Source organism: Candida tropicalis (genome assembly GCF_000006335.3).
Source record: "Candida tropicalis MYA-3404 genomic scaffold supercont3.1, whole genome shotgun sequence".
NCBI classification, from domain to species: domain Eukaryota; kingdom Fungi; phylum Ascomycota; class Pichiomycetes; order Serinales; family Debaryomycetaceae; genus Candida; species Candida tropicalis.
Window position 1 is genome coordinate 1,743,892 of NW_003020038.1, and position 24,266 is coordinate 1,768,157.

Sequence of the window (24,266 nt, forward strand, 5' to 3'; positions counted from 1 at the left end):
CTTTTTTTTTTTCGATTCATTGTTTGTCGTAGTTTGTACCGGTTTGTCTGCGAAGAACGGATATTACAAGAAATCTCCGCTACCACGATAACGGATTAATTTTAAGTTTATTACTTTTTGTTGTATTCCATGCCTACAACGTAGAAAATCCTATACACTTTCTTTTTTATGAACTTCCTTAACCTGAAGGAACTTAATTCTGTTTATAAGTTGTCTATCTTTAACACCCATTTTCGTAAAATATATTAAACTTGTAATGAGAAGTGATATCAAGAACTTTTTCACCAAGATCGTCGGAATTATGAAGATTTTTTTCATAATAGTTAAGATTACCAAACTTATCCAACAATACAACTGTCTGAGTCCTAGTACCGTAGTATTTACCAATGGAAAGACAATCGTCTTGTAATTCATGATTCTGATACCTAATTAATGGTGGAATGAATATGGAGTATTTTAAGTATTCAAATTTCTTATCAAAATCGTTCCCCTCAGCAATTTCTTCAGGGAATGTATTGTGCGACAATATTTTGAAACAATGTTCAACCAACTTGTCTTGACTATAATTCTTTTTAATGGACTCATTGATTAAGTTGGACAATAAAGATTCTCCTAACTTGACTTTATCCCATGGTTTATTGTACAAAGAATTGGACATACCAAATGTTGTTTTATGGGGGATATCGTTAGTATCACCGACTAACCCATCACTGGTTTCCTTAATTTGAAACACTTTCCCTTGATCTCCTCTATTACTAAGAATATTCAAATGATGAATCTTTCCCGTGGTTGGATTAACTGCTAGTTTACCATACATTAAAGAGAATCCCCCAATCTTGGATAAATCAATAGTGGCTCTTCCATCTCTAAATGATGCAGCAAGATTATTCTTCCATTCTGTATCCAGCTCATTACCACAGAGATAGTCTAATGGCAATATTCCTCGAGACACTTCACTCAATGCTTCTATTGAATTAATAATTGTTAGTAACAGTTATTCAGGAATTGAAAATTTTCATGTGGAGTTACAACACACGAACAAACTTGAACCACGTTAGTGGTAATAGTGGCAAATGATACTAAAATTAAACATACCCATATCATTTTCTTCTCGATAATTGACCAATACTGCTATTTTCCCATTGGTAGTTACCCCTATCCAGGTACCATGTTCTTGTCTTGCAAGATCTAGAGGGGATAATAATTTCACGTCGTTCCCAATATCTCGAAAATTCGCAGGCATGGTTGGACGTTTGTAGAATTCATCTCGATTTGAAAGCAAGACAAATGGATAATCAGGATGGTTTGTAGTTGCTAATACAATACACATTTTAACTGGTGGCTAGTTTTCGTTGAGTTTAGTTGGCTTTTATAAATTTTATTTTAATTATTATTATATGTGAGTTGTCAGATAGGAGGATAGAAAGAGTGAGAGAAATTGAATCTTAATAAACAATTTTTTTTTGTGTGGGGACTGGAAAGGTAGCTCGTGCTAGGCACGAAAATTAAGTGGAGTACGAGACTCGCATGAGTTTATTACCTTCGGGAGTACATAAAGAAGTGGATGACACATTAAACTATTGGCCTCTAAAACATGCGGCAAATGCAAGATCCATCTCGATTCATACATGATTGGCATCGAGAAACTTAAGACAATTCATTACTGAATCGATATGAACTGGGAAATGGCACAATATCTTGAACCATTCTAACAAAGAAAGAAAAAAAATCAGATCCTTGCTTATTCAAAGTGACATTCCGATCTTAAATACCAATGTTAAACGACTTACATATATAGAAGTTGATTTGGAAGAGCTAATAACCACTCACTTAGATGATTGGCTCTATATGTTACAATAAATAGGTTGCAAGAGTCATTTGTTTGCATTCGTAACCATAATAAAATGTGCAGGAAAGATGCTAATAGATAATAAATTAAGGAGCGAACAGAGATTGATAAGCTAATTGAGCATTTAAATATGTAATGAGCTATAAACTGTAATTGTAAAATTAGGTTCATAATTTTGAAGCCGTGGGAAGGAGATAACCTCTTGATTTCCTAAACTGGCATTATTAGTGCATTTCCCCGTGAATGATTACTTTTTTCTTTTCTGGCTGTCTATTGTTCCCTGAGTGTGTGTGTGTATGCTGGTGCGGGCTAGAGAGAGAAATAGGGGGAAAGAAGTTTCTTGTGGTGCTGATGTCAACTAAAGAAAGGCGTAGGAGGGCCGTGTCGCAGGGATTAAAAATGTTAAACTTTTGATCTCTTGGATTAAATGCCAAAAGAGAGAAAAAAAATCAGTGACACTTGTTTGTTGAGAGGTGACAGAATTATTCTTTGTTTTGCAAAAGACAGGTGGTTATGTGATTATAGTAATACATATAACCAATGTTTGCCACATTCTTTTCTCCCATATGGTCCGAGAAATTGTCATTTATATTTAACCACAACCACTATAATCAATTAAAGATAATAATAATAGGAATTTTGCTTACCGGAAATGTGTATAAATCAATTGACATACTGAGACAGCCAACAACAATTTCATAAAATAAAAATGTGTGATTAAAAATTATCGCTGCTTTTCTTTTTCTCGTTGGTGATTTGTTTTGCGAAACTAAATTACATGAATTAGAAAAAAAAAAAAGCGTGATCACTTTGGAATTAAAAGAGAAAAAAAAAAAAGAAAAAGAAAATGCTCTACCGCGATAGCTAAGGCGAGTGTCGCATTAACTTGGGTCGACTTATATGTCTTGACCTATGTAACCAACAGAATTTTTTTGATTTTTGATTTTTGATTTCTCTCACTGTGTGTAGTCCAGGTAATAAACCCAAAAAAAAAAAAAAAAAAAAAAAAAAAAAAATTGACCTGCTATCTGACAATATAAAAAATATTTTCAAATCATTCATTTTTTTTAAAAAAAAGAAATAGTCCCGTCTTCGCCATTTTTTTCCCTTAGTTAAACGTCAAATAAAAAGGAGGACAATAAAATCAATTTACTAAGTTTACTTCTTCCTCCTTTTATCTTTCTTTATATAAAATTCATTTCCACGTACTTATTTATTCTTCAAATTAGAAAAAATAATAATAAAGAAAAAAAAAGAAAAGAGGCAAAGTAGACCCAAGTTAAGGTAGTATTGTATCTGACTTCTCCCTCCACCTCCAAACAAACAAACACAAGCAAAAAAAAGAAAGAAAGAAAGAAAGAAAAACAGTATATTGAATGCATATTTTCATCTAGATTCACAAAAAAAAATTTTTTTTTTTCAATTTTCTGTAATATCACAACTTTTCCCACCATTATTAGATCAATTATTCAAAGATAGTTTCCTTTCTATTCCAACCCTTGTATCGATCGTTATTAATATTTTAATCAACTATCTTGAATAAACTCCCTCCGTTTTCTCAATCATAATGGAATCAATATCGTTTACATTCAACTATGATAAAAATTCAGATCAATCTCTAATAAAGTTATGGAAACTTACAAATGATAAAGTCCTATGTACACCACTACAATCAAGTAAAAGACTAGGAAACAGGTCTTGGAGATTAATCAGTCATAGAATATTACATCACTCAAAAGCAGACACCTCCAGAAAATTCAGTCTAGCTGATTTGGATTCAAGTCACAGCTTATCCAATCTACAGGATTTAAAACCAAGCAGGCCTTCGTTATTTAGTCATACTTCCAACTTGAGTTTATATACAAGAAAGAGATCAACACAAACCAGTCTAGAATCGGCTAGTTTTGCGTTTACCAAACAACGAGAAGAAAATGGCAGCAGCTGCGAAATTCTAAATGTTATTCAAGATGAAGATGAATCAGAGGATGACAACTTATCTGATGTATCCGACATATCTGAAATATCAGAGTTCTCAGAAGAAGAAGAAGAAGAAGAAGAAGAAGAAGAAGAAGATTATGAAGAAGATAGCAACAACGATGACGACGACGAAGTGACTGATAATAGTAAGAATAATCAACAGACAAGTACAGAAAATGCAAATGCCACTAGTCAACTTGATAATAAGGAACATACAGAAAGTAATAATGTCACAGCCAATAATACACTTCCAAAAACCCCCGAAACTAGGCAAGGACCACCACCTGCATCGGGAAACAACATTCATCGCCGGTCTCTTGATGACAGAATATCTCCTAGGAACGTCAATCACAAACGAGAACCTTCAATGACAAAATTCTATATTGCAAATTCCCCATCTCCTACTCAGAAGAAAGAAATTGATGATAAGGCGAATGAGAAACTACTGCAACAAAAATCGCTTGATTTCCAGAATGGAGAGCAAGAATCTAGACCTACAGGAAGACAAGGTTCATTGTTCAACAATTTCCAGTTCAAGGAAAAATCAGTTCAAGTGAATGAGGATGAAAGTGAAGAATACGACGACGTGGAGGAAGATGACGATAGTTACGATTCAACGGATATTTCTGAAGATGATGCTGAACTTAGTGAGGTTGAAGAAGACGAAGAACAACACCATGACAATGAACTACCACAACAGCAATCCAGCAAGAATAATTCTTCATCTAAGGAAAACAAAGCTTCTGTATCCGCTGCTAATGATAATGAAAGTGATTGGCTTTCAGTAAGTACTGATTCGGTACAATCAAATGTTCCTATTGTTAAGAACCTTAAGCCACAAACCCAACCAATGAATTTCCCAAAGGTTGATCCATCTTCTTCAGCATCTTTGGCAACCATTCCAATTGAGATCAGCGACAGTCAAACTAATATTGCACTGATAAAGAGACCAAAATCGCTATTATCCAACTTGTTTTTAAATCAACTAGCAACTACGAGTACAGAACCTCCTATCAAGCATCAATCACTTCTGACTAGTTCCATCCGTGAAAAACCTACTTTGCAAAGATCAAGAACTACAGGGATAATTACTGTTGATAGAGAAGTAAAACGTCCATCCATTATTTTCACTAGAAAATTTCCTTCAGTGGCAGATATCAATATTCCACCACTAACTCCAACCGATAGCAACTCTGTTGCTCCTCAAACTCCTTTGACAAAACAAAGAAGCATTGTTGGAATTTCAGATATTAATGTTTCCATTAAACCCACAGAAGAGAAAACATGGTCAGAAGATGGATCAGTTTCTGCATCTGCTTCATTATTATCTACAAGTTTGAGCAAAATGACTAGATCTTCATCACATCATTCAATTAAGAATTTGTTATCCAAGTCGTCTTTGAATATCACCAAAATATACCATACAAATAAACCAAGACACAGAGATAACAATGTCTTCCACAAACGTAATGATGAATTGACAAAACCAGATTCATCACTTGGTCACTTGAAACATTCGCCAAGTTCCTTGACTTCAGCTTCATCAATATTGATGGTTTCTCAAAAATCTTCATCAACTCCACCTCCTCCAGTGCTTCCTAGAGTTACTACTACGGAACATGAAATTCAAAGTGATTTGTTGAATACTGAAGAGTTGAGTAAATCATTAAAGGATTCAATTTTAATCGATAACAAATTAGGTAAAATTGCCATGCCTGAAAAAGTGATTGATGCCGGAAGTTTTCTAAGACGTGAAAGTAGATTGGCAGACAGTGATGATTTTGATGACTACCATGCAAAAGGTTGGTAATGTACTATATTTAAAGCTATGACATTATCCCCGTTTTCATTTTCTTCTTTTTCATTTTTTCTAAGTTCTGATTGACTTCCCGTGTTTTATTTTTTTTTTTAATTTTTTTTTTTTTGCAAGTTTGATTTTATGTAGATAAGATTTCATTTAGCTATATATTTATTTATTAGTAATTTCTTTTACATTACAACATCCCGAAAAAGTTTTATAATATACAATTATGGTAGATATCATTAACAGTATGTATTTGTCTTTGGTTTTTGGTTGTCAGTTTGATAGTTGAACTGTACCTATTTCTCTTTTTTCTTTTTGCGACCAAATGGATTGATGATTAGGCGTTGAAAGACAAGAAGAAGAAAAAAAAAATTTTTTCTATATAGTAAGAACCTTTCTTTGAAGCAGTAATCACCTACAGCGTTAGCAATGAAAACATGTTACTATGAATTATTAGAAGTATCATCTGATGCTACCGAAACAGAATTGAAAAAGGCGTACCGTAAAAAAGCCTTACAACTTCATCCAGATAAAAATCCAGATAATATTGAAGAAGCAAATCATAAATTTTCATTAGTACGAGCAGCATATGAAGTATTAAGTGATCCTCAAGAAAGAGCATGGTATGATAGTCATAAGAATTCAATTTTAAATGATGAAGAAGAAGAAATTATTGAAGGTGAATCATATTTACCATCTTTATCAACAGAAGAAATTTATCGTTTTTTCAATCCGGGAATGTATACTAATATGGATGATTCAATATCTGGATTTTATGCTGTTGTTAGTAGGATCTTTGAAAGATTAGCTCATGAAGAAGTGCAACATGGGAAATATAATAAAGTTCCAGGATTTGAAAAATATAAAGATGATGAAGCAAATAGTGCTACTGATGAATCATATTTAAAATATCCTCGTTTTGGAAATAGTAAAAGTTCATATGTTGATAATGTTCGAAATTTTTATAATGTTTGGGGATCTTTCCAGACTGCTAAAAATTTTAATTGGAAAGATGAATATAGATATCTGCATGCACCTGATAGAAGAACTCGAAGGTTGATGGAACGTGAAAATAAAAAAGTTCGTGATGATGCAAGAAAAGATTATAATGAAGCCATTAAGAAATATGTTAATTTTATTAAAAAAAGAGATCCAAGAGTTAAATCTGGACAAGAAGAATTACAAAAATTAACCAAAAAGAAACAATTGGAAGAATATCAAAATCAAATCCGACAACAAAATTTGAATAAATTAAAAAATATGAATGATTTTAATGAACAGGATTGGCAAAAATTAGATCCTGAAGAATTAAAAGAATTGGAAGAGTTGTTGGAAAATGAATATGATGAAAGTACTGATTCCGAATTTGATGAATTTGAAGACAATGAAGATATGGAAATTCATGAATTTGAATGTATTGTATGTGATAAAGTATTCAAAAATGAACAACAGTTTAAAATCCATGAAGATTCTAAGAAACATAAGAAGAATGTACGTCAATTACAATGGGAAATGAAACAGGAAGGTATTGATTTGGGTATTGATAAACACGATGAAGATGATTTGAGTGCTTTTGAAACTGCATCAAGCAATTTCCTGGATGATGATGACCTCGATGAAGACGAAGAGGATAAAATAGAATCAGATGAACTACTAAATGAAGAAGAAGAAGAGGACTCAGTAGCTACACCAATAGATAACTCCATTGATATTGATAATTTAGAAGTTGATGATGATATCGATGAAGAAGAACCGGCACCAGTATCTTCAACCAAGCGTAAAGATGAAGATGAAGAAGAAAAAGAACTAAATCCATTAGAAGCAGATTTGGCAAAGCTCATGGGTAAAGCCAAACTTGATAGTGGAGATGAGGAAGAAGATGATTGGCTGATGGATAATAAAAAGAAATCTAAAAAAAATAAAAAGAAAAAGAATGCCACACCATCCAAAGAGTCCACTCCTGTTCCTGAATCAATAACAAAATCAAAAGGTACTGAAAAATGTTCAGTTTGTGGATTAAGTTTTGAATCTAGAAACCAACTTTTCAATCATGTTAAAGCTGAAGGTCATGCTGCTCCGCCGCCTAAATCAAAATCAAAAAAGAAAAACAAACGTAAGTAAGTATGTTATAAGATATATATATAGAGACATTATATTTACTTGATACCTGTTTTAGTAATTTTAACTTTTGCAACAATAGGTTGATTAATACCTTTATTCCCATCAACACCTAAACCTTGACCTTGAACCCAACCTAATTTTTGTAACATTTGTCTACCTAAATTAGATTCTCCAATTTCTGGAGCTTCAGCACCAACAATATCACCTTCTTTAAATCTAGTTTGACTTGAACCACCACAGCTTTTATGAGGATTCTTTTTCTCTCCTTTTTTAGCATATTGAGGTTTTTTATCAATTCTATGGAAAATTGGTCGACCTCGAAGAATTTTATCAATAAGATCATAATTTGGATAATTTTTAAATGTACCTTTATTTTTAACAATTTTCAAATATTTCCTTACTCCTTGTTTACCTGCTTTAAGAACAGACATATGATAACAATCAGCCAATTTTTGAATTGTTTTATGTCCATGTGTATCTAAAGTTGGGAAACTCATTGATTCTCGTGATTCGTCTTTTAATAATTGTTCAAATTCGGATTTTATTTGTCTGATAGTAATACTAACGGGATATTTTATCAACATGTCATTTCTTAAAATAGCTTCTTCTAAACGTTGATCATCACGTTCATGTTTCTTCTTTTTCTTATTGGCTTTAAAAGTTTGAAGTTGTCTAGATAATGATTCTTGAAGTTCTTCATCAATATCTAAATCATCAAAAGTTCTTCTATATTTGGCAGGGGTATTTCTTGAAAAATCACGATCTTCAAATGGAATCAAACCTTGCGTACTTGCCTTAGAATAAGCAATCAAGTCTTCTAAATTTTCATCCAGATCATAATCATAATCATCTTGATCAGGATCCATTTCCTCCTCATCATCATCTTCTTCTTCTTCACTATCAGTATCAGATATATAAACCTCTGGTTCAGATTCAGATTCTGGTTCATCAACCATTCCTTTTGTTATAAATGACAAAAATTTCTTCAACCTATGTTCTTTAACTCCATTACTTAATGCATAATCAATGACTTCACTTTCATCAATCCATAAAAATTCATCATTTAATCCAGTTAAATCTAAACATTTAAGATGATATTGATTATTTAATCCAAATCGAACATTTGAAACTTCAATTTTTGAAACATCGAATTCATAATCTTCTTCTAAAAATCCATATTCTGGTTCCTCTTCTTTCTCTGGTTCAGGTTCTTCTTCCAATGGTGAACTTGTTCGTTGTTTTAGTATCAGTGATTTAGCATTAAACGACTCGACTTTAGTGCTTGGTAAATCTATTATAATATCCAAAGGTTCAATAGTTGTATTTGATATGGTTACTTCTTGATGTTCTTCTATAATTTTATCATCCAGTTCATCAACTGGTTCAGCTTCTGCTTGTTCCTCTGGCTCTTCTTCCGATTCTTCTTCGGGTACGGCTTCCTCTTCAAGCACCTCATCTCCACCCACTTCTTCCTCTTCAGGCATATCATTGATTGCTTTTTCAAATTGATCAAGCTTTTCACTAATGACATTATTCAACTCTTCTTCATCCCAATCTTCGCCACTTTCAGATGTCTCAGAAAAATCTTGAACTTCTTTCACAATCTCATCAAGTGTTTTTCTTGGTTGCTCTTGTTCATCATCTTCCTCTGAATCCTCTAACGATATACTTTGTACACCAACGTCAAGCTCTTCATTCATCCTATTCTGTTTGGCCAATTTATAAAGAATAATATTTGGATCGTACACTTCTTTAGCCTTGACAAATTCAACTGGTCGATCTCTTAGTTTTCTCAGCATAAGATCATCATGATGTGATTCAGTATATGCTATCTCTTCAAATAAGTGACGCTGCTCATATTTTCTTCTTCCCATGTTAGAAGCTAATTCAGTCATACTTGTAGGGATGTATACATTATCATCATCCATTAGTTCACCATATTGAGTTGAATAAGAACGTGGTGATTTCCTTTTATTTCCTCTTGTTTTCTTTTTGTTGAAAGTACCACCTCCAATTCTTCCCTTATGGTTACCTCTTCCACCTCCACCTCTTCTTGTAGATCCTCTTTTAGGCATTACTGATAAGTATGTGTCTTGTAGTAATAGTGAAATGATCAATAGAACTGAAAAGAAAAATCGATGATGCTTCTACAATTTCCAGGTTTGTTTCGCGTGCCAGATGGCGGCAGAGAATGAATTTTAAAAGACTCATTTCCAACAGAAAAACAAAAGATAAACCAAGCAACACAACGACAACACGGTGCGACCCCCTCGGAAGTATAGTTATCGTTTGGAGTGTAAAAACCCACTTCTTTTGTTTGCCAACTCTTTTTTTTTTGTCTCCTTCAGGTTGCTTACTTCTTATCAACTTACGACAGAATTTAACTATTTTCGTTGATATTATCGCAGAAACCCATCACAAACAACTAGAATGCAAGACGAATCCACGGATAAGAACGCAAATAAATCACCTCCACAATCACAGGATAGTGTTGAGGAAGTGGATACCGTATTGGGTCGATTCAGTTTATTTGTTAAAGACTTATCACAAGGATTTAGCAATCCAAGTAGAGACGGAACGCCTTCAGAAGAACCGGCAACATTAGTGGATACCCCACAACCAGTTATTGTATTAGGACAAGAATTTAAGAATGAACAAGAGGCAATAGTATTTATAGAATCCAGACTTTGGCTATCTTATCGTTGTGGATTTGATCCAATACCAAAAGCAGAAGATGGACCTCAACCAATACAATTTTTCCCGTCTATTATCTTTAACAAGACCACTATATACTCCAATTTTGCAAATTTAAAAAGTTTATTTGATAAGGAGAATTTTACCTCAGATGCTGGATGGGGATGTATGATTAGAACGTCGCAAAATTTATTAGCCAATACTTTATTACAATTATTACCTCCCGATTCAAAGCAAGATGTTATTGGTCTATTTCAAGATAATCAAAGTTCGCCATTTTCGATTCATAACTTTATTAAAGTTGCAGGCGAACTGCCTTTGCAGGTTAAACCTGGTCAATGGTTTGGTCCCAACGCCGCTTCATTATCAATCAAAAGACTTACTGATACGTTACAGGATAAAGAGATCAAAGGAGTGAAATACCCCAAAGTGTTTATCAGTGAGAATAGTGACTTGTATGATGGTGAAATTAACGAGATTCTTAGTGAAGAAGGTAGAAGTGTTTTGGTTTTGTTTCCTATTCGATTGGGCATTGATAAAGTCAATTCGTATTACTACGATAGTATATTCCAAGTATTGAAATCAAAATTCAGTTGTGGTATTTCTGGAGGTAAACCTTCATCGAGCTTTTACTTTTTAGGATACGACAATTCAGATCTTATCTATTTTGATCCACATTTACCTCAATTGGTTGAAAATCCTATCAATATTGAAAGCTATCACACTAGGAATTATAACAGATTGAATATCAGTTTATTGGATCCCTCTATGATGATAGGTATATTGCTTCGGTCTATGGATGATTACCTAGAGTTTAAAACAAGTTGTATCGGTAACAATAATAAGATTGTTCATTTCCATCCTCATGTATCACCATTGCAACAGCAGCAAGATAATTTGATCAATCAATCATGGGAAGAAGTACAAGACGAGGATGAAGACTTTGTTAATTTGAATGTCAGCAAAGTTGAAGTTGCCGAAGAAGAAACTGAAGACGAAGAAGGTGTTAAGGTGGATCTGCCGAAACAACTGGATGAATTTATTGATCTTGGTAAACAGGAACAAAGTTAATAGTCGTGCACTTTTGCAACGTCTTCTTAGTTATCAAGTACAAATATATATTTTTTTTTTTCCTCGTCCTGTTTTGGTGATAGTTTTTTTTTTTTTTATTTATTTATTTTATTTTAAGAAATACTTTCCTTCTTATTTGCCTCTGTGAATTAGTTACACCTATAATCATCAATGTCAAAACGTATTGAAGATAGTCTCAAGATATGTACAGTATGTGCATCCAACAATAATAGATCAATGGAATCTCATAAACAATTACAAGATGCTGGGTATGATGTTCACTCATTTGGTACAGGTACTAAAGTCAGACTTCCTGGTCCAAGTATAGATAGACCGAATGTATATGATTTTGGAACCCCATATAAGAACATGTATGATGATTTAACTAGTCAAGATTGTCGAAAGTTATATGAAACCAATGGTGTGATTCTGATGTTGAGCAGAAACATGCAAGTCAAGAAAGCACCTGAAAAATGGCACAATAATGCCACATCGGGTAAATTTGATTTAGTTATAACATGTGAAGAGAGATGTTTTGATAGTGTGATTGAAGATTTGATGCATAGAGAATATGACAAAGAGGCAGCTGATCATGATGATATCAGAAGATTGGTACATATAATTAATGTGGATATTAAAGATGATAATGAAAATGCTATCATGGGAGGTAAAGGTATATTGAAATTGGTTAATATGATCCATGATTTCAAAAGGAAAAAACAACAGGAACTAGGTGATGAAGTGGAAGATGAGCTGCATTTGATTTTAGAAGATCAAATGATGGGTATATTGACTGAATGGCAAAAGGAACATGTCCATTTGCCAACTCTATATAGTGTTTCATACTATTAAAACTAATAACATGTATACATATGAATAAAAAGTTTAAAGATTATAAATTTCTGCTTATGAATTGTATTGTACTGTAGTTGGTGAAACCTCTTCGCTAAACACTTGCAAACTGGAAAAAAAAATTGTGAAAAAAAAAAATAAGAATACAAACATTCCTATTCTTTATCAAACTTCCCTACATTGAAGATGTCTGATATCAATAAAAGACAATTCAACAAGAAGAAGACTAGATTATACAATAGTCGAAATATCAAAAGTCAAAATTTAGAACCATCATATGATCGACAACAAAAAGTTCTTGATGTAAATCAATTCATTCAATCTAGAGATTATGAGATCAAATCATTTGAGCAATCCCAATTAAATTCAAAAAATGCAGCTGCTACACGTGTATTTCAAGCATTGCCACGTATATTACGTAGAAGAGCAGCATCACATAATGTTAAACGTATTCCCAAAAGATTAAGATCTAAAGCCAAAAGAGAAATGAGTTCAAGTTTGCCAGTCAAGAAATTACCTCGTGGAAGAAGATTATATAAATTGATGCTTAGAAGTAGATTATTGAAAGTTGCTTCAAAAATGAAACAATTGAATTATGATCCTATGGATGTATCATTTAAGAAACTGAATATTCGTGCACAATTTAAAGAATTGCGAGCTGAATTCAAAAAAATACAAGAAGGTCAATCACATGAATATCAAAAGTTGAATAATTCAGTAGGTGCAAAAGATTTAACTGGAATTAATAAATTAGGTTCAAGACCAAAAGGAAATATCAAATATTCAAAACGTCAAAAGGAATTTGTTTGGATACCTACGCATATTTGGCATGTTAAAAGATTTCATATGGTTAAGAAGTACGGGTTTCAAATTCCTTATTCTCCAAATCAAAAATGTTTCAAATTAATGAATAGATGGAATAGATCTAAAAGTGTATGTTTTGATACAAGTTATTTTTCCACCTTAACTGTGACAATACCGGAAAGTAATGATGGAACAGATGCATTTGACGAACTTGCAAGTTCTTTAATTGGGAAGAAGAAAGTACTGGCTAAAGTATTAAACGGCGAGAAGTCATATAATGGTATGATTTATAATGATGGTGTTCAAATTTGTCCTGGATTCATATACATGAATAAGACATTAAGGTCGCTCTTGGTTAGAGTATATCCATCGGTATATGTCAAATTATTTAATTCATTAAAAGATAAAATTCAACAAATTGAAGGGGCTAATATTTATGATTGCAGATATTCTTTGGGATCTATTGAAATGTCTGGACCTTTGAGCTTAAGGTCATTAAGTAAATTATTTCATTTCACTGATTTATCTCCTGAAATGCGTGACGTGTGGGCAAGTTTGACAGAGATTAAAGACAGTGATCTAATACCAATAGGTACTACTTTTACTTTCAATTTACAAGACCCGCGTATTTGGCAACGTCCTACTAAATTTCCATTCAGAGCTTCCAAGGACCAGAATATTTATGATTTAATAATTGCATTGAATTCCAATTCCAACGTTGACAATGATGTTGTAAACAAATTGTTCAGCGTCGAAGGTAGAACTGCATCTTATGATAAGCAATTGCTGATTAAACAGTTAGGTAAGTTCTATGCCAATCCAGATAAAAAACCGAATGAAATTTCTCATAGTCAGATTCCAGTAGTATTGTCGAAAATAGATACACAAAGATGGGTGTTTGTCCTTCCGTGGTATTGGGTGGTTCCCTTTTGGATTCAACTTACTAAAGTCACTGATGTCAAGCCAGGAGGTTCAAAACAAATGATACAATTCCAGTTTGAAAATCATAAGTTGAGCTTCCCCGAAGATTATCCATGGTTGTTTGATGGTTGGGCAATTAATGAATTGGTGGGCGAGGCAAACAAACTCAAGAATGATAAATTACCAAAAAGTCAAGTCTCGGTTGATCAATCAGAACATAATGTGTCAAAAATATTCTCCGGTAATAAGTGTGATTGGCACACTTTAAGAAACTTAAAGTACGTTTCCAAATTTGCTGGTGTAGATGGCAAGACTGCAGAAAATATTGAAGCAACTTTTGCTAGCTATAACGGGCCTGATAGAGAAATTAAATCTTTACATGATGTGATTCAATCGGTTAAGGCTTTAGAGAGCGAAGTGGAGAATAAGACAGAACCAATAGTTGAATTATATGACAAGAAGAATGAATTCCATCGTGCATTTTATGACAACAAATATGAAATCAAACCATTTGCCAATGTCGTACATACAAAACTACCAGTTATTCCAATAAGTCTTGCAATTTTAAATGATGGTACAATTGAAGATAATGCTAGAATATACTCAACACCAGATGGTGATGATTTTACTTGTGTTGGGTTTGTTACTACTGGAAGTATGAACTTGAATATTGGTAAATGTACTGGTGTGGGTTGTATCATTGCTCAAGAATGGTTAGTTGGTAAGGATATTTCCAAGTTATATGTTAGAAATCCAGGTAAATCAAAATCATATGTAGTTAAGTTCACAAAGTTATAGAGAATGTGTATCAATACAATTGCAAATATTTTTGAAACTTTACACAACTTGTTCGTGTACTTATACTCAAATTGGTATTTAACACGACCGTAATTGTGAGATGAAGAAAAAAAAAGAAAAATTTCTACTCGAGTATAAATACACCTGGAAGGTATCAAATTTTTTTTTAAAATATTTTTTTTCCCCTTTCTTCTTTTTTCTTCTTCATACTTACCTAGAGAAATTACAGGAGATCAAGAAGTCTTGTAATCGTTGTTATGATAACATAGCATTCACTTTCGACATTGCACATTGCGTCATTGGGATGTTTTATCTAATAACGCCAACTTTCATTTACGGCCTGATTCTTCTGAAGGGTGGTTTCTTTGGGGTGGGATGAAACTTCTTTTGAGGTTGATTCTTTACTTCTTTGAAATTTTCTTGGATGAGGATGATGGTTAGAAAGTGTGGGTCTTTTAATTTTTGATTTATCATTTTTTGTTAATATCGATTAACTTCTTTGAAGTTTAAGATAGGTATTTATGAAGAAAAAGAAGAGTTCTACATCTTTATATTATTTTTTTAAGGTATTGTTAAGTCAATTCGATTTCAATATTTTAAAAAGAAAAGAATATGGATGTAAATATTACAATCTCTATTATGAGTACACATGCTAGTAGGGTATGCAACAACTACTTCATTAATTACTCGTGAAATGAATGTGGGTTGTCTTGTTGATGGTGTGGAACGTCTTGGTCGGCTTGAACCAATTTCGAGTGCTTCCATATCTTCATTAAAGACTCTTTGAATAAACTGACATTATAATCAATAATGGTCAATGATTTCTCTTGATTGGATTCCTGATCTTGATCAATCTCTTCAATGGTTTCAACCATACCATGAGCCTCTTCTTCAACACCATTCATTCCTTTTCTTTCATCACTCCGTATTAATGCGACTAAGGCCAAACCACGAATCATTTCTTTCAAATATAGTACTGATCCATTAGATAAATGACTTATGGATTTCAATTCAGTCGGAGCATTTCTAACATGCTTATGATTGGTACTATTATTATTTCCATTACTTTCATTCTTATTTTTGTCATTTTCGACATACAAATCGTCCAAATCAATAGTTATATCAATAAACTCAGCACAAACTTCATATGTTTGTATATCAACTGGAGATGAATCCGTGGCAACGTATATCTTTGAATTAACATCAAATAAAAACACTTTATCAATAGAAGAATGTTCCACCAAATTATCAAGCATGTTCTCTAATGATGGCAATTCTGGAATTAATTTCTGAACAATTCTAGAGAATGCTTCATAAATGGAATGATTAAAAATAGAAGTCAAATAGAAACTCAATTCAACACCTTCAACTCCCAAGTCCAACAACTCATCCCCTGTTCTTTGCATTATATCTCTTTGAGCATCAATACGATAATCTTCACTCAATCCATCAATTTTATGAATCAACACTTCGATGTTTATATTTGGATTCACCTTGTATGCATAATCAATAATCATCAGTAAATTAGTAATCGCATTCAAATATTCATCTTGAGAATCAATAACATAAACTAAAGCACCAACTGATGAAAATAATCGTTCAGAATCATAATTCGGTTCGAAATAGTTTAATTGCCCTGGTAATTCCATAACTGATAAATCAATTAATGATGAAAATTGTTCTGTCGTAGGTTTGGATGTACTTTCTAAATATAATGTATCGTATGGTTGCATATTGTGGAAAACAACTTTACAAATGGAAGACTTACCACTTCTTCGTAATCCCATCAATAAGATAGTGGCATTTGTATCTCTTGGGTTTGGTATAAGAGTTGCTTCCATGATGTGTCAATCTGTTATCTATAGTAGTAGTGGCAGTGGTGGTGTTATTAATGAATGTGGCTTATGAAAAATATGAAAAAAAAACAAAAAATGATAACGTCAGAATGAAAAGAGAGAGAAAGAAAAAAAAAAAAGTTGGGAGCAATACTGTATCAATATTATATGAGTGAGTGTAGATTTTGAAAATTTGTTTGGAGCCGTCACTGTCGGTTCAATCTCTGTGTGATTTTCTTCTTCTTCCTTCTTCTTGGGCGCGCGCAACAATATTTTCTTTTTTTGTTTTCGTCACTCCGTCATTTATTCACCATACTGTTTCGTGTAAAATCTTGTTTCTTATTTAGCAACCCAGCCCCATGTATCAGGTTAGAACGACATCAGATCGCCAAAAGTTTAAGTATAAATGATACACAAGTAAGAGTAATGCAATTAACAAAATTATAAGAATAGAATATACATAAACTAATAACAACTGTACATTATTAAGAAAGAAACAACTTATTGTTTGAATCTATGGAGTTAAACGTTTTGGATCTCTTGGGAATAAGGAAGCACGACGGATGTTTTTCAAGTCTAAGAAGAACATGACAACTCTTTCTAAACCAATACCACCACCAGCATGAGGTGGACAACCGTAAGTGAAGGCATCAACATAATCACTCAAACCTGGAACATCTGGGTTGACTTCATGGGCTCTGATTCTTTCTTTTAATAATTCTGGGTCATGAATACGTTGAGCACCAGACAAGATTTCTTCACCTCTCATAAAGAAATCATAAGAGTTGGAGTATCTTGGATCTTCGGCATCTGGCATGGTGTAGAATGGTCTAACAGCAAGTGGGAATTTATCTAAAATGTAGAAATCAGTATCGTATTTTTCACGAACCAATTTACCCAACAATTTTTCATTTTCAGTAGACAAATCTTCGAAATCATCAACGTCTTTACCAGCTTCTCTCAACATGGCAATACCTTCTTTGAAATGCAATTTAACCATTTTACCATCCTTTGGAATCTTGAATTCTTCAACTGGGAATTGTCTTCTGACAGCAGCAATTTCCTTGCTGAATCTAGTCTTCAATTCAGTAAAGATGAAAACAAACAATTCTTCCAAAACTTCCAATACTTCGTCGTAATGTTGTTCAAATGCCATTTCCAAATCTAAACCAGTGAATTCGGTCATGTGACGGTGGGTGTTGGAGTTTTCAGCTCTGAAAACTGGGGCGATTTCAAAAACTTTTTCAAAATCAGCAGCAATTAATTGTTGTTTGTACAATTGTGGAGATTGGGCCAAGAAAGCAGAACCTTTAAAGTAGTTAATTTGGAAAACGTTAGATCCACCTTCGGAAGCAGCAGCAATGATCTTTGGAGTGTGGATTTCAGTAAAGTTCTTCTTGATTAAGAATTCTCTAAATAATTGACAAACACCGGATTGAATCTTGAAAATGGCTTGGTTAGTTGGAGTTCTCAAGTCAATAACTCTGGCATCTAATCTGGTATCCAAGTTAACACCTGGTAAACCTAATTCTTCAGCTTCTTGTTCAGTTCTGGAAGCATCTTCAATCAACAATGGTAATTGTTCAGGAGTTTCTTGAATGGTGTAGATTTTAGAAATGTGGATTTCGACATCTTGGACAGTGGCAGATTTAATCTTTTCTTCAACCTTGGCAACTTTACCTTCAACCAAAACGATAGATTCTAAGTTGATAGATCCAGTCCATTTGACCATTTGTTTAGAAACAGCATGGGAATCGGTATCCTTGTTGGTTTTCAACAAAGCTTGAATCAAATCAGTTTGTTGTCTCAAGGTCAAGAAAACCATAGTGGCACCTTGTTGTCTGGTTTTGTGAACTCTGGCTCTGAAAATAACATTGTCACCATCATTGGCAGTAGATAAATCTTTAATTTGAATACGTTTTTCATCAGCATTTCTTGAAGAGGAGTTTATAAGTGGTAATTTACCATAATTTTCTTTAGCTGGATCATTGGCAGCTTCAGCTTCTCTAGCAGCTTTTTCTTTAGCTAATTGGGCTTCTCTTTCGGCTTTCTTGGCAGCCTTTTCCTTTTCCTTCAATAATTTCTTCAAGGCTTTCTTGGATAATGGTTGACCATCTTCACCCAAAATGACTTCTTCACCTTCTGCTGGTTTCTTGGTAGTTTCGGTGGTGGCTGGTGCTGCTTCTTTAGCAATTGGTGCTGCTGGGTTTTCTTGGATAGACAAATCGTCTAATTTCTTTTCAACTGACATAGTTAGAACGTGGAACTAGATAGATTAAAAGAGAAAGGTTCTTTGGTATACAAAATCTGAAAATAATGAAAATGAAAATTTTTTTTTTCTGTTCTTTTAGTGGTAAGGAGCAAGGGGAACAAAACCTGAGCGTCACCATACAGAAAAAGCGACTCATCTAAAGGGAAAAGAGAGAAAGAAGTATTAAACCAGAAGTATAGTACAATGAATCATCAGTAAATTATTATGAGGTGTCTGGTGAAATGACTATTTACTCTATGTATCTATATACTGAGTTATTGATTTTGCTGTTCTAACTCTTTGGCTTCTTTAAGTTTTTGTTGTCTTTCTAATCCTTCTTTAATCATACGTTCTCTTCTTTCTTCTTTTGTCTCAGTGTACTTGTATTTCTTTTTACTTGACAAAGCAGCTTTACCGCTAGCATCTTCCTTTATCATGTTTTCAATGGAAACTTGTAATTGATCAAGTTTTTTGAAATTCTCTCTAAATCTATCATGAGAAATCTCAGTAATATACTTCAAGTATTCCTTATTTACAAAACAATTCAAATCATCACTTCCGAGATCTTGGAAACCAATTGGAATATCTAACTTTATACTGATTCTAATAGCAACATTAAAATTATTACCAATACCTGATTCTCTAAATCCATTGTTCATCGCCAAAATATATAATTTTTGTGCTGTTTCTTCATCTCGACACTTTACGTGTAAGATTAATGCTTCAAACTTGTATAATATACTTCTCGAAGTAGAATCAGTAGGAAACTTGTGTTGATCATACTTGAATGGGATAGAATTATACCAATCATCTAAATCTTTTGGATCATGAGTAACAAATAACCAATGACCATGATTACCTTTTGACACAATAGAAGTAGAATCTGCTGCTTTAACACCTTCAAGAAAAACAGATACTCTTCCAGAACATGATGAGGTGGTAACCATATCCTTGTGTGAATTTATGACATTGATGATAGGAATACAAAATTCATCGATGGTACCCTTTGGTGAAGCATCCAAGTTATCTGGACCATTGGTTGAAATCTCCAGTAGAATACTCTTTTTCTTTTGATCAAATGAGTTTTGCATAGAGGTGGTGGTGGTGATGATGATGATGATGATAAAAATAAGAGAAGAACTGAAAAAAAAAAAATTGTTGCACAAATAATTTTTGTCTTTCTCATTAACGCAAATCCTAATGAGGATATACATTTTATATATTCTATATACATTCTCCTTACTTCAATGCCATTAAGAATTTTTCTTCGTCTTCTTTGTTGAACTGGAAAATTGTTTTCAAAACTGGTAATAATTGTTCACGTTGTTCCTTGTGTTGGAAAAAGCCTAACAAAACATTCTTTAAATATGCAATATTCATAGCTTGTTCTTCCTTCTTTTCTGGAGAAACTTCATGTTTGACTTCTTCATGTGATGTTGTCAAGGAATTCTTTCTATCTTTCATGATCATATACTGTTGATTTAACATCTTGAAGTTTTTGGACAATCTTTCGAATCTTAAGGTATTATCTTCATTTAATTTCTTCAAGTTGCTATTATAAGTTTCAAGTTCCTTTATCTTGATGCTGGAATTGTTTAATGCGGTTCTTAATGTATCAATTGTCGAGGTCATCTCTTTAGCCATTTCATTTTGGTCATCCGTATCTATGTCCTTAGATGCTTGTGTACCAGTCTGCAAAACAGATAATTTACTCTCTAAGTTTTCTATCTTTACTTTATAGTCCTGAATCAGTTCTTTCAATTCATCAATTTCGCGTTGTTTTCTTTTGACAATAGATACATTTGATCTTTCTAGTTCATTCTTGTCATCCAAGATACTTGCAATCTCGACCTTCGACTCTTGTTTTTGTTGTTTTAACATCTCTTCAGCATCAATCAACAATCTTCTCATGTTCGATGTTTCTCTTGTTCTTTCTTGCAACATGTTTCTTGCCTCAGTTAAGTCATCTTCTAAGCTCTCAATGCGCAAACTGTATTCTTTTGACTTCATCATAATTTCTTCGTGCTGTTTCTTATACGATAATATATCATTAGCAGAATTGGATTTGTCTGCAAGAACATTATCCAACTTAGTCTTTGTCTTTTCTAAGTCATTCAATACCTGTTGTTTCTCTTGTTGTAATTTGGTCAATTGTGCGTTTAATGATTTCGAATTATCCATCAATACTTCTTGTTTAGTTAATAATTCATTTTTGTCCTTCAACAAGGACATAGAGTTGGATTGCATATCATTATTACTCTTTGTTAACTGATCAATTTTTGCAGTCAATGTCTTTCCAGAAGATTGTAATTCTTCAATTTTACCTTTCAAATCATTGATATTATTATCCTTATGGGTTATAGTAGTTTTCAAAGAAGCAATCTCCAATTTCAATGCGGAATCATTGGTTTTAAACTTGGAAAGTTCACTAATTCTCTTGTCTAATTTTGATTTCTCCTCGAGTATGTTATCAAGTTCTTTTGTTTTGGAATCTAGTTTTTCTTCTGTGGTCTTTAATTTCTTGTTCAACCCTTGAATTTGTTTTCGAAGTTGATCCTCTGATTTCTTGCTGACAGCATCATTTTCTTCTGACTTTTGGATAGCAGATTTTAATTTTTCTTGTAAATCTTTGTTCTCTTTGGACTTGGAGCTAAATTTGGATTCCAAATTCTTGACTTTCAACGTTAACGACTCCAATTCGGTGGCAGAACTTACTGAAGTATTGGATTGCTCCTTTTCCTTCAATTCTTTCAACTCGGTTTTATAAGTGACTAATTCGTTACCGATATCTTTGACCAGGTCCCTTAAGTCTTCAATTTCGTCCTTCTTGTCCTGTAGTTCTTCTCTTAAGGTGGATATTTTTCCACTTAATTCTTGAACTTCATTTTCTTTGTCTGACAACTGATTCTTCAATTCTGAAATTGTAGAGTCCGTAGATGGAAGTGAGACTTCGTTGACATCAGGTATTGATTCTTTTTCAGTGTCTTTTATTTCATTTGATTCACTCTTGGACTCGGCAGTATCTTCAGCTTCAGGTTCTGTAGTTTCAACTTCAGCTGGTCGCGTTTCTTTCAATAAAGCAATTTCACGTTCTTTGTCGGTTAATTCAGACTTTAATTTACTAATTTCAGATGTCTTCTCTTTAACCTCTTGGTTCAAAGTATTCAATTTATTGCTTTTCTCGTCGATGTCTTGATTCAATTTATCATTAGTGTTATTGATCTTTTCCAACTCATCACTCATTCCATCGAGTTTCTTCACTAATACGTCATTTTCCTTCTTCACTTTTTGCAACTCCTTAAGATCGTTAGTCATATCTTTGTTGCTCTCTTCTAATTTGATAATTTTAAAACTCATGCTATTATTATCTTTGGTCAATTTCCTGATCTCAGTATTCAACATCTTTGTCTTTTCATTCAAACCTTCTAAATACTCTACCAATGCTCTTCCTTCTGAAATCGAACTTATAGGGGTATTTTCCTGTAAAAGTTTCTCGAATACTTTAATTATCTCATTCTTCTTCTTTTCCACTTTATAAGCATCTAACAAAACGGGATATTTTTCTTCATACTTTGCAAATTTTTTCAACTTGGATCTAATAGGTTGTGGAAGGTTATCATTTTCAGTGTCAGTGCTTCTTCTCAGAGTAGTATTAGTGGTTACTTCTCCAGAAGAAGTCGTGCCACTCGATGGTGCTGGGGTAGTTTCTTTCGAAGTGGATTCAGGACCTGGTGTTGGCACTGGGGTGGTTACTTTTGATTCAGGTTCAGCAGAAGATGCTGTTTCTGACATATCTTCGTCCTTTGGTTGTGTCAATTGTGATGCGTCTGGTGTCTCTGTGGCTAATATTTTGGCACTTCTTTCTAATTGAGTGTAAGATTCGTTTTGCCTAGTTGATTGTGGATTCTGTGTTGGGTCTGACAAATTATTTAACACATCCTCTGAAAAGTTCTTAAGCTTTGAAAACATTAATGGATGTTATGAGTAATGCCAGTATGACTTCACAATTGTCAATCTTATAAGTTATCTTTATCAACGGAATTGATAATCTCAAAGAAATACAAAAAATTAAAAAAAAAGAAAAACAAAAAAATGAAAACTAAAAATGTTTGATCTGTCAATAACGAGAACAGAATAGCAAGGACTCGCCATAAAATTTGTCGGCTCAAAGAGGCGACACACAAACGAATCAATTCTGGAAGTCGTGTACGATGGCCAAAGATTTCAACATAGTCGATTAGAATAACCTTAATAAATTGTACACCCAAAGAAAAACTGATTGCCATTTCTTTTTCTCTTTCTGTTTGAGTATTCATCTATTTTTTGCAGATTTACCCATTATTAATAACACAATATCTATATCAACTTCCTTCACATGACATCAAACGATACAAGGCTAACGATATCAAAAATCCGATTTAACCTAGAAGAGTTAGAAAGTTTACTTGAGGAAAGAAATAATATTTATGATTTGGATTTGACACCCTCAAAAAATGATAACTTTGAATTGATAAGTTTATTACTGAAGACCGTCAAGTATTTTAAATTTGTTACCAAAGATATAGATGATGATATTAACTCTGATGAAAAGGAAAATATCGGATCTGAACTTGAAGAATTGGTTCTGAAGTATAACAGTATATACGATGAACTTTCGGAGGACTCAAACCTCGATGTATCCGAATTCAAATATTCATTCACTCGATCGGTAACAACGACGACGACAATGTCAAAAAATGGTGACATTCCGTTTAATAATGTTCATAAATCAGTACGTTTCAAAGATACACCTGATGATAATGATGCAAGTGAGTTAATGGGTACACGACACGTATTTAAACCATATAAAGACGATCCTGATGAACAGGAATCTTCAGAGGAGCTCTCGAATCATCAAATGTTTGCTCAGCATCAACAGACTATGATGAGGCAAGATCAAGATTTGGATACTTTGCACCAACTGATCTCACGTCAATTTAGCATGGGTCAAGATATAAACCAGGAATTAGATGACCAATTAATAATATTGAATGATTTGGAACAAGGTGTCGATCAATCATTAAGTCGATTAGATCTTGCTAATCGAAGGATAAGAACTTTTAGAAATCTCATGAGAGAAAACGGCAGCCTCGTCACCATCTGTACACTATCGATTATTTTGATCTTATTATTGGTGGTGCTCAACTAATTTAGTGACAACTCCTGGTTGGTTATATTTTATATATATTCTTATATTCTGATTATATAAACTGTTTACAATTTGATAGATCGTTTTAGTTATGGCATTCT

At 33.2% G+C, this 24,266-nt stretch overlaps 12 protein-coding genes across 12 annotated transcripts; 6 read left to right on the forward strand and 6 right to left on the reverse strand. All coding sequences in view use genetic code 12, as the record gives it.

The window, feature by feature from the left end:
- Window positions 1-220: 220 nt before the first annotated feature.
- On the reverse strand, window positions 221-817 carry CTRG_00775 (uncharacterized protein; the record flags this gene model as incomplete). The annotated part of the gene is made up of 1 exon (XM_002545948.1): window positions 221-817. The coding sequence occupies one exon, from the start codon at window positions 815-817 to the stop codon at window positions 221-223; it is 597 nt and encodes a 198-aa protein (XP_002545994.1).
- Window positions 818-3,416: 2,599 nt separating this feature from the next.
- Window positions 3,417-5,636, forward strand: CTRG_00776 (uncharacterized protein; the record flags this gene model as incomplete). Its single annotated transcript, XM_002545949.1, has 1 exon — window positions 3,417-5,636. One exon carries the CDS (start codon window positions 3,417-3,419, stop codon window positions 5,634-5,636), a length of 2,220 nt encoding a protein of 739 aa, XP_002545995.1.
- Window positions 5,637-6,059: 423 nt separating this feature from the next.
- CTRG_00777 (uncharacterized protein) lies at window positions 6,060-7,751 on the forward strand (the record flags this gene model as incomplete). Its single annotated transcript, XM_002545950.1, has 1 exon — window positions 6,060-7,751. The coding sequence occupies one exon, from the start codon at window positions 6,060-6,062 to the stop codon at window positions 7,749-7,751; it is 1,692 nt and encodes a 563-aa protein (XP_002545996.1).
- A 35-nt stretch (window positions 7,752-7,786) lies between these two features.
- CTRG_00778 (uncharacterized protein) lies at window positions 7,787-9,826 on the reverse strand (the record flags this gene model as incomplete). The annotated part of the gene is made up of 1 exon (XM_002545951.1): window positions 7,787-9,826. One exon carries the CDS (start codon window positions 9,824-9,826, stop codon window positions 7,787-7,789), a length of 2,040 nt encoding a protein of 679 aa, XP_002545997.1.
- A 355-nt stretch (window positions 9,827-10,181) lies between these two features.
- Window positions 10,182-11,516, forward strand: CTRG_00779 (cysteine protease; the record flags this gene model as incomplete). Its single annotated transcript, XM_002545952.1, has 1 exon — window positions 10,182-11,516. The coding sequence occupies one exon, from the start codon at window positions 10,182-10,184 to the stop codon at window positions 11,514-11,516; it is 1,335 nt and encodes a 444-aa protein (XP_002545998.1).
- Window positions 11,517-11,687: 171 nt separating this feature from the next.
- SSU72 (RNA polymerase II subunit A C-terminal domain phosphatase) lies at window positions 11,688-12,368 on the forward strand (the record flags this gene model as incomplete). The annotated part of the gene is made up of 1 exon (XM_002545953.1): window positions 11,688-12,368. One exon carries the CDS (start codon window positions 11,688-11,690, stop codon window positions 12,366-12,368), a length of 681 nt encoding a protein of 226 aa, XP_002545999.1.
- Window positions 12,369-12,554: 186 nt separating this feature from the next.
- CTRG_00781 (ribonuclease P/MRP protein subunit) lies at window positions 12,555-14,891 on the forward strand (the record flags this gene model as incomplete). Its single annotated transcript, XM_002545954.1, has 1 exon — window positions 12,555-14,891. The coding sequence occupies one exon, from the start codon at window positions 12,555-12,557 to the stop codon at window positions 14,889-14,891; it is 2,337 nt and encodes a 778-aa protein (XP_002546000.1).
- A 683-nt stretch (window positions 14,892-15,574) lies between these two features.
- On the reverse strand, window positions 15,575-16,732 carry CTRG_00782 (uncharacterized protein; the record flags this gene model as incomplete). Its single annotated transcript, XM_002545955.1, has 1 exon — window positions 15,575-16,732. The coding sequence occupies one exon, from the start codon at window positions 16,730-16,732 to the stop codon at window positions 15,575-15,577; it is 1,158 nt and encodes a 385-aa protein (XP_002546001.1).
- A 508-nt stretch (window positions 16,733-17,240) lies between these two features.
- On the reverse strand, window positions 17,241-18,977 carry DPS1-1 (aspartate--tRNA ligase; the record flags this gene model as incomplete). The annotated part of the gene is made up of 1 exon (XM_002545956.1): window positions 17,241-18,977. One exon carries the CDS (start codon window positions 18,975-18,977, stop codon window positions 17,241-17,243), a length of 1,737 nt encoding a protein of 578 aa, XP_002546002.1.
- A 275-nt stretch (window positions 18,978-19,252) lies between these two features.
- Window positions 19,253-20,191, reverse strand: CTRG_00784 (tRNA methyltransferase; the record flags this gene model as incomplete). Its single annotated transcript, XM_002545957.1, has 1 exon — window positions 19,253-20,191. The coding sequence occupies one exon, from the start codon at window positions 20,189-20,191 to the stop codon at window positions 19,253-19,255; it is 939 nt and encodes a 312-aa protein (XP_002546003.1).
- A 25-nt stretch (window positions 20,192-20,216) lies between these two features.
- On the reverse strand, window positions 20,217-22,946 carry SYS3 (Sys3p; the record flags this gene model as incomplete). The annotated part of the gene is made up of 1 exon (XM_002545958.1): window positions 20,217-22,946. One exon carries the CDS (start codon window positions 22,944-22,946, stop codon window positions 20,217-20,219), a length of 2,730 nt encoding a protein of 909 aa, XP_002546004.1.
- A 406-nt stretch (window positions 22,947-23,352) lies between these two features.
- SYN8 (syntaxin) lies at window positions 23,353-24,165 on the forward strand (the record flags this gene model as incomplete). Its single annotated transcript, XM_002545959.1, has 1 exon — window positions 23,353-24,165. The coding sequence occupies one exon, from the start codon at window positions 23,353-23,355 to the stop codon at window positions 24,163-24,165; it is 813 nt and encodes a 270-aa protein (XP_002546005.1).
- Window positions 24,166-24,266: the final 101 nt, after the last annotated feature.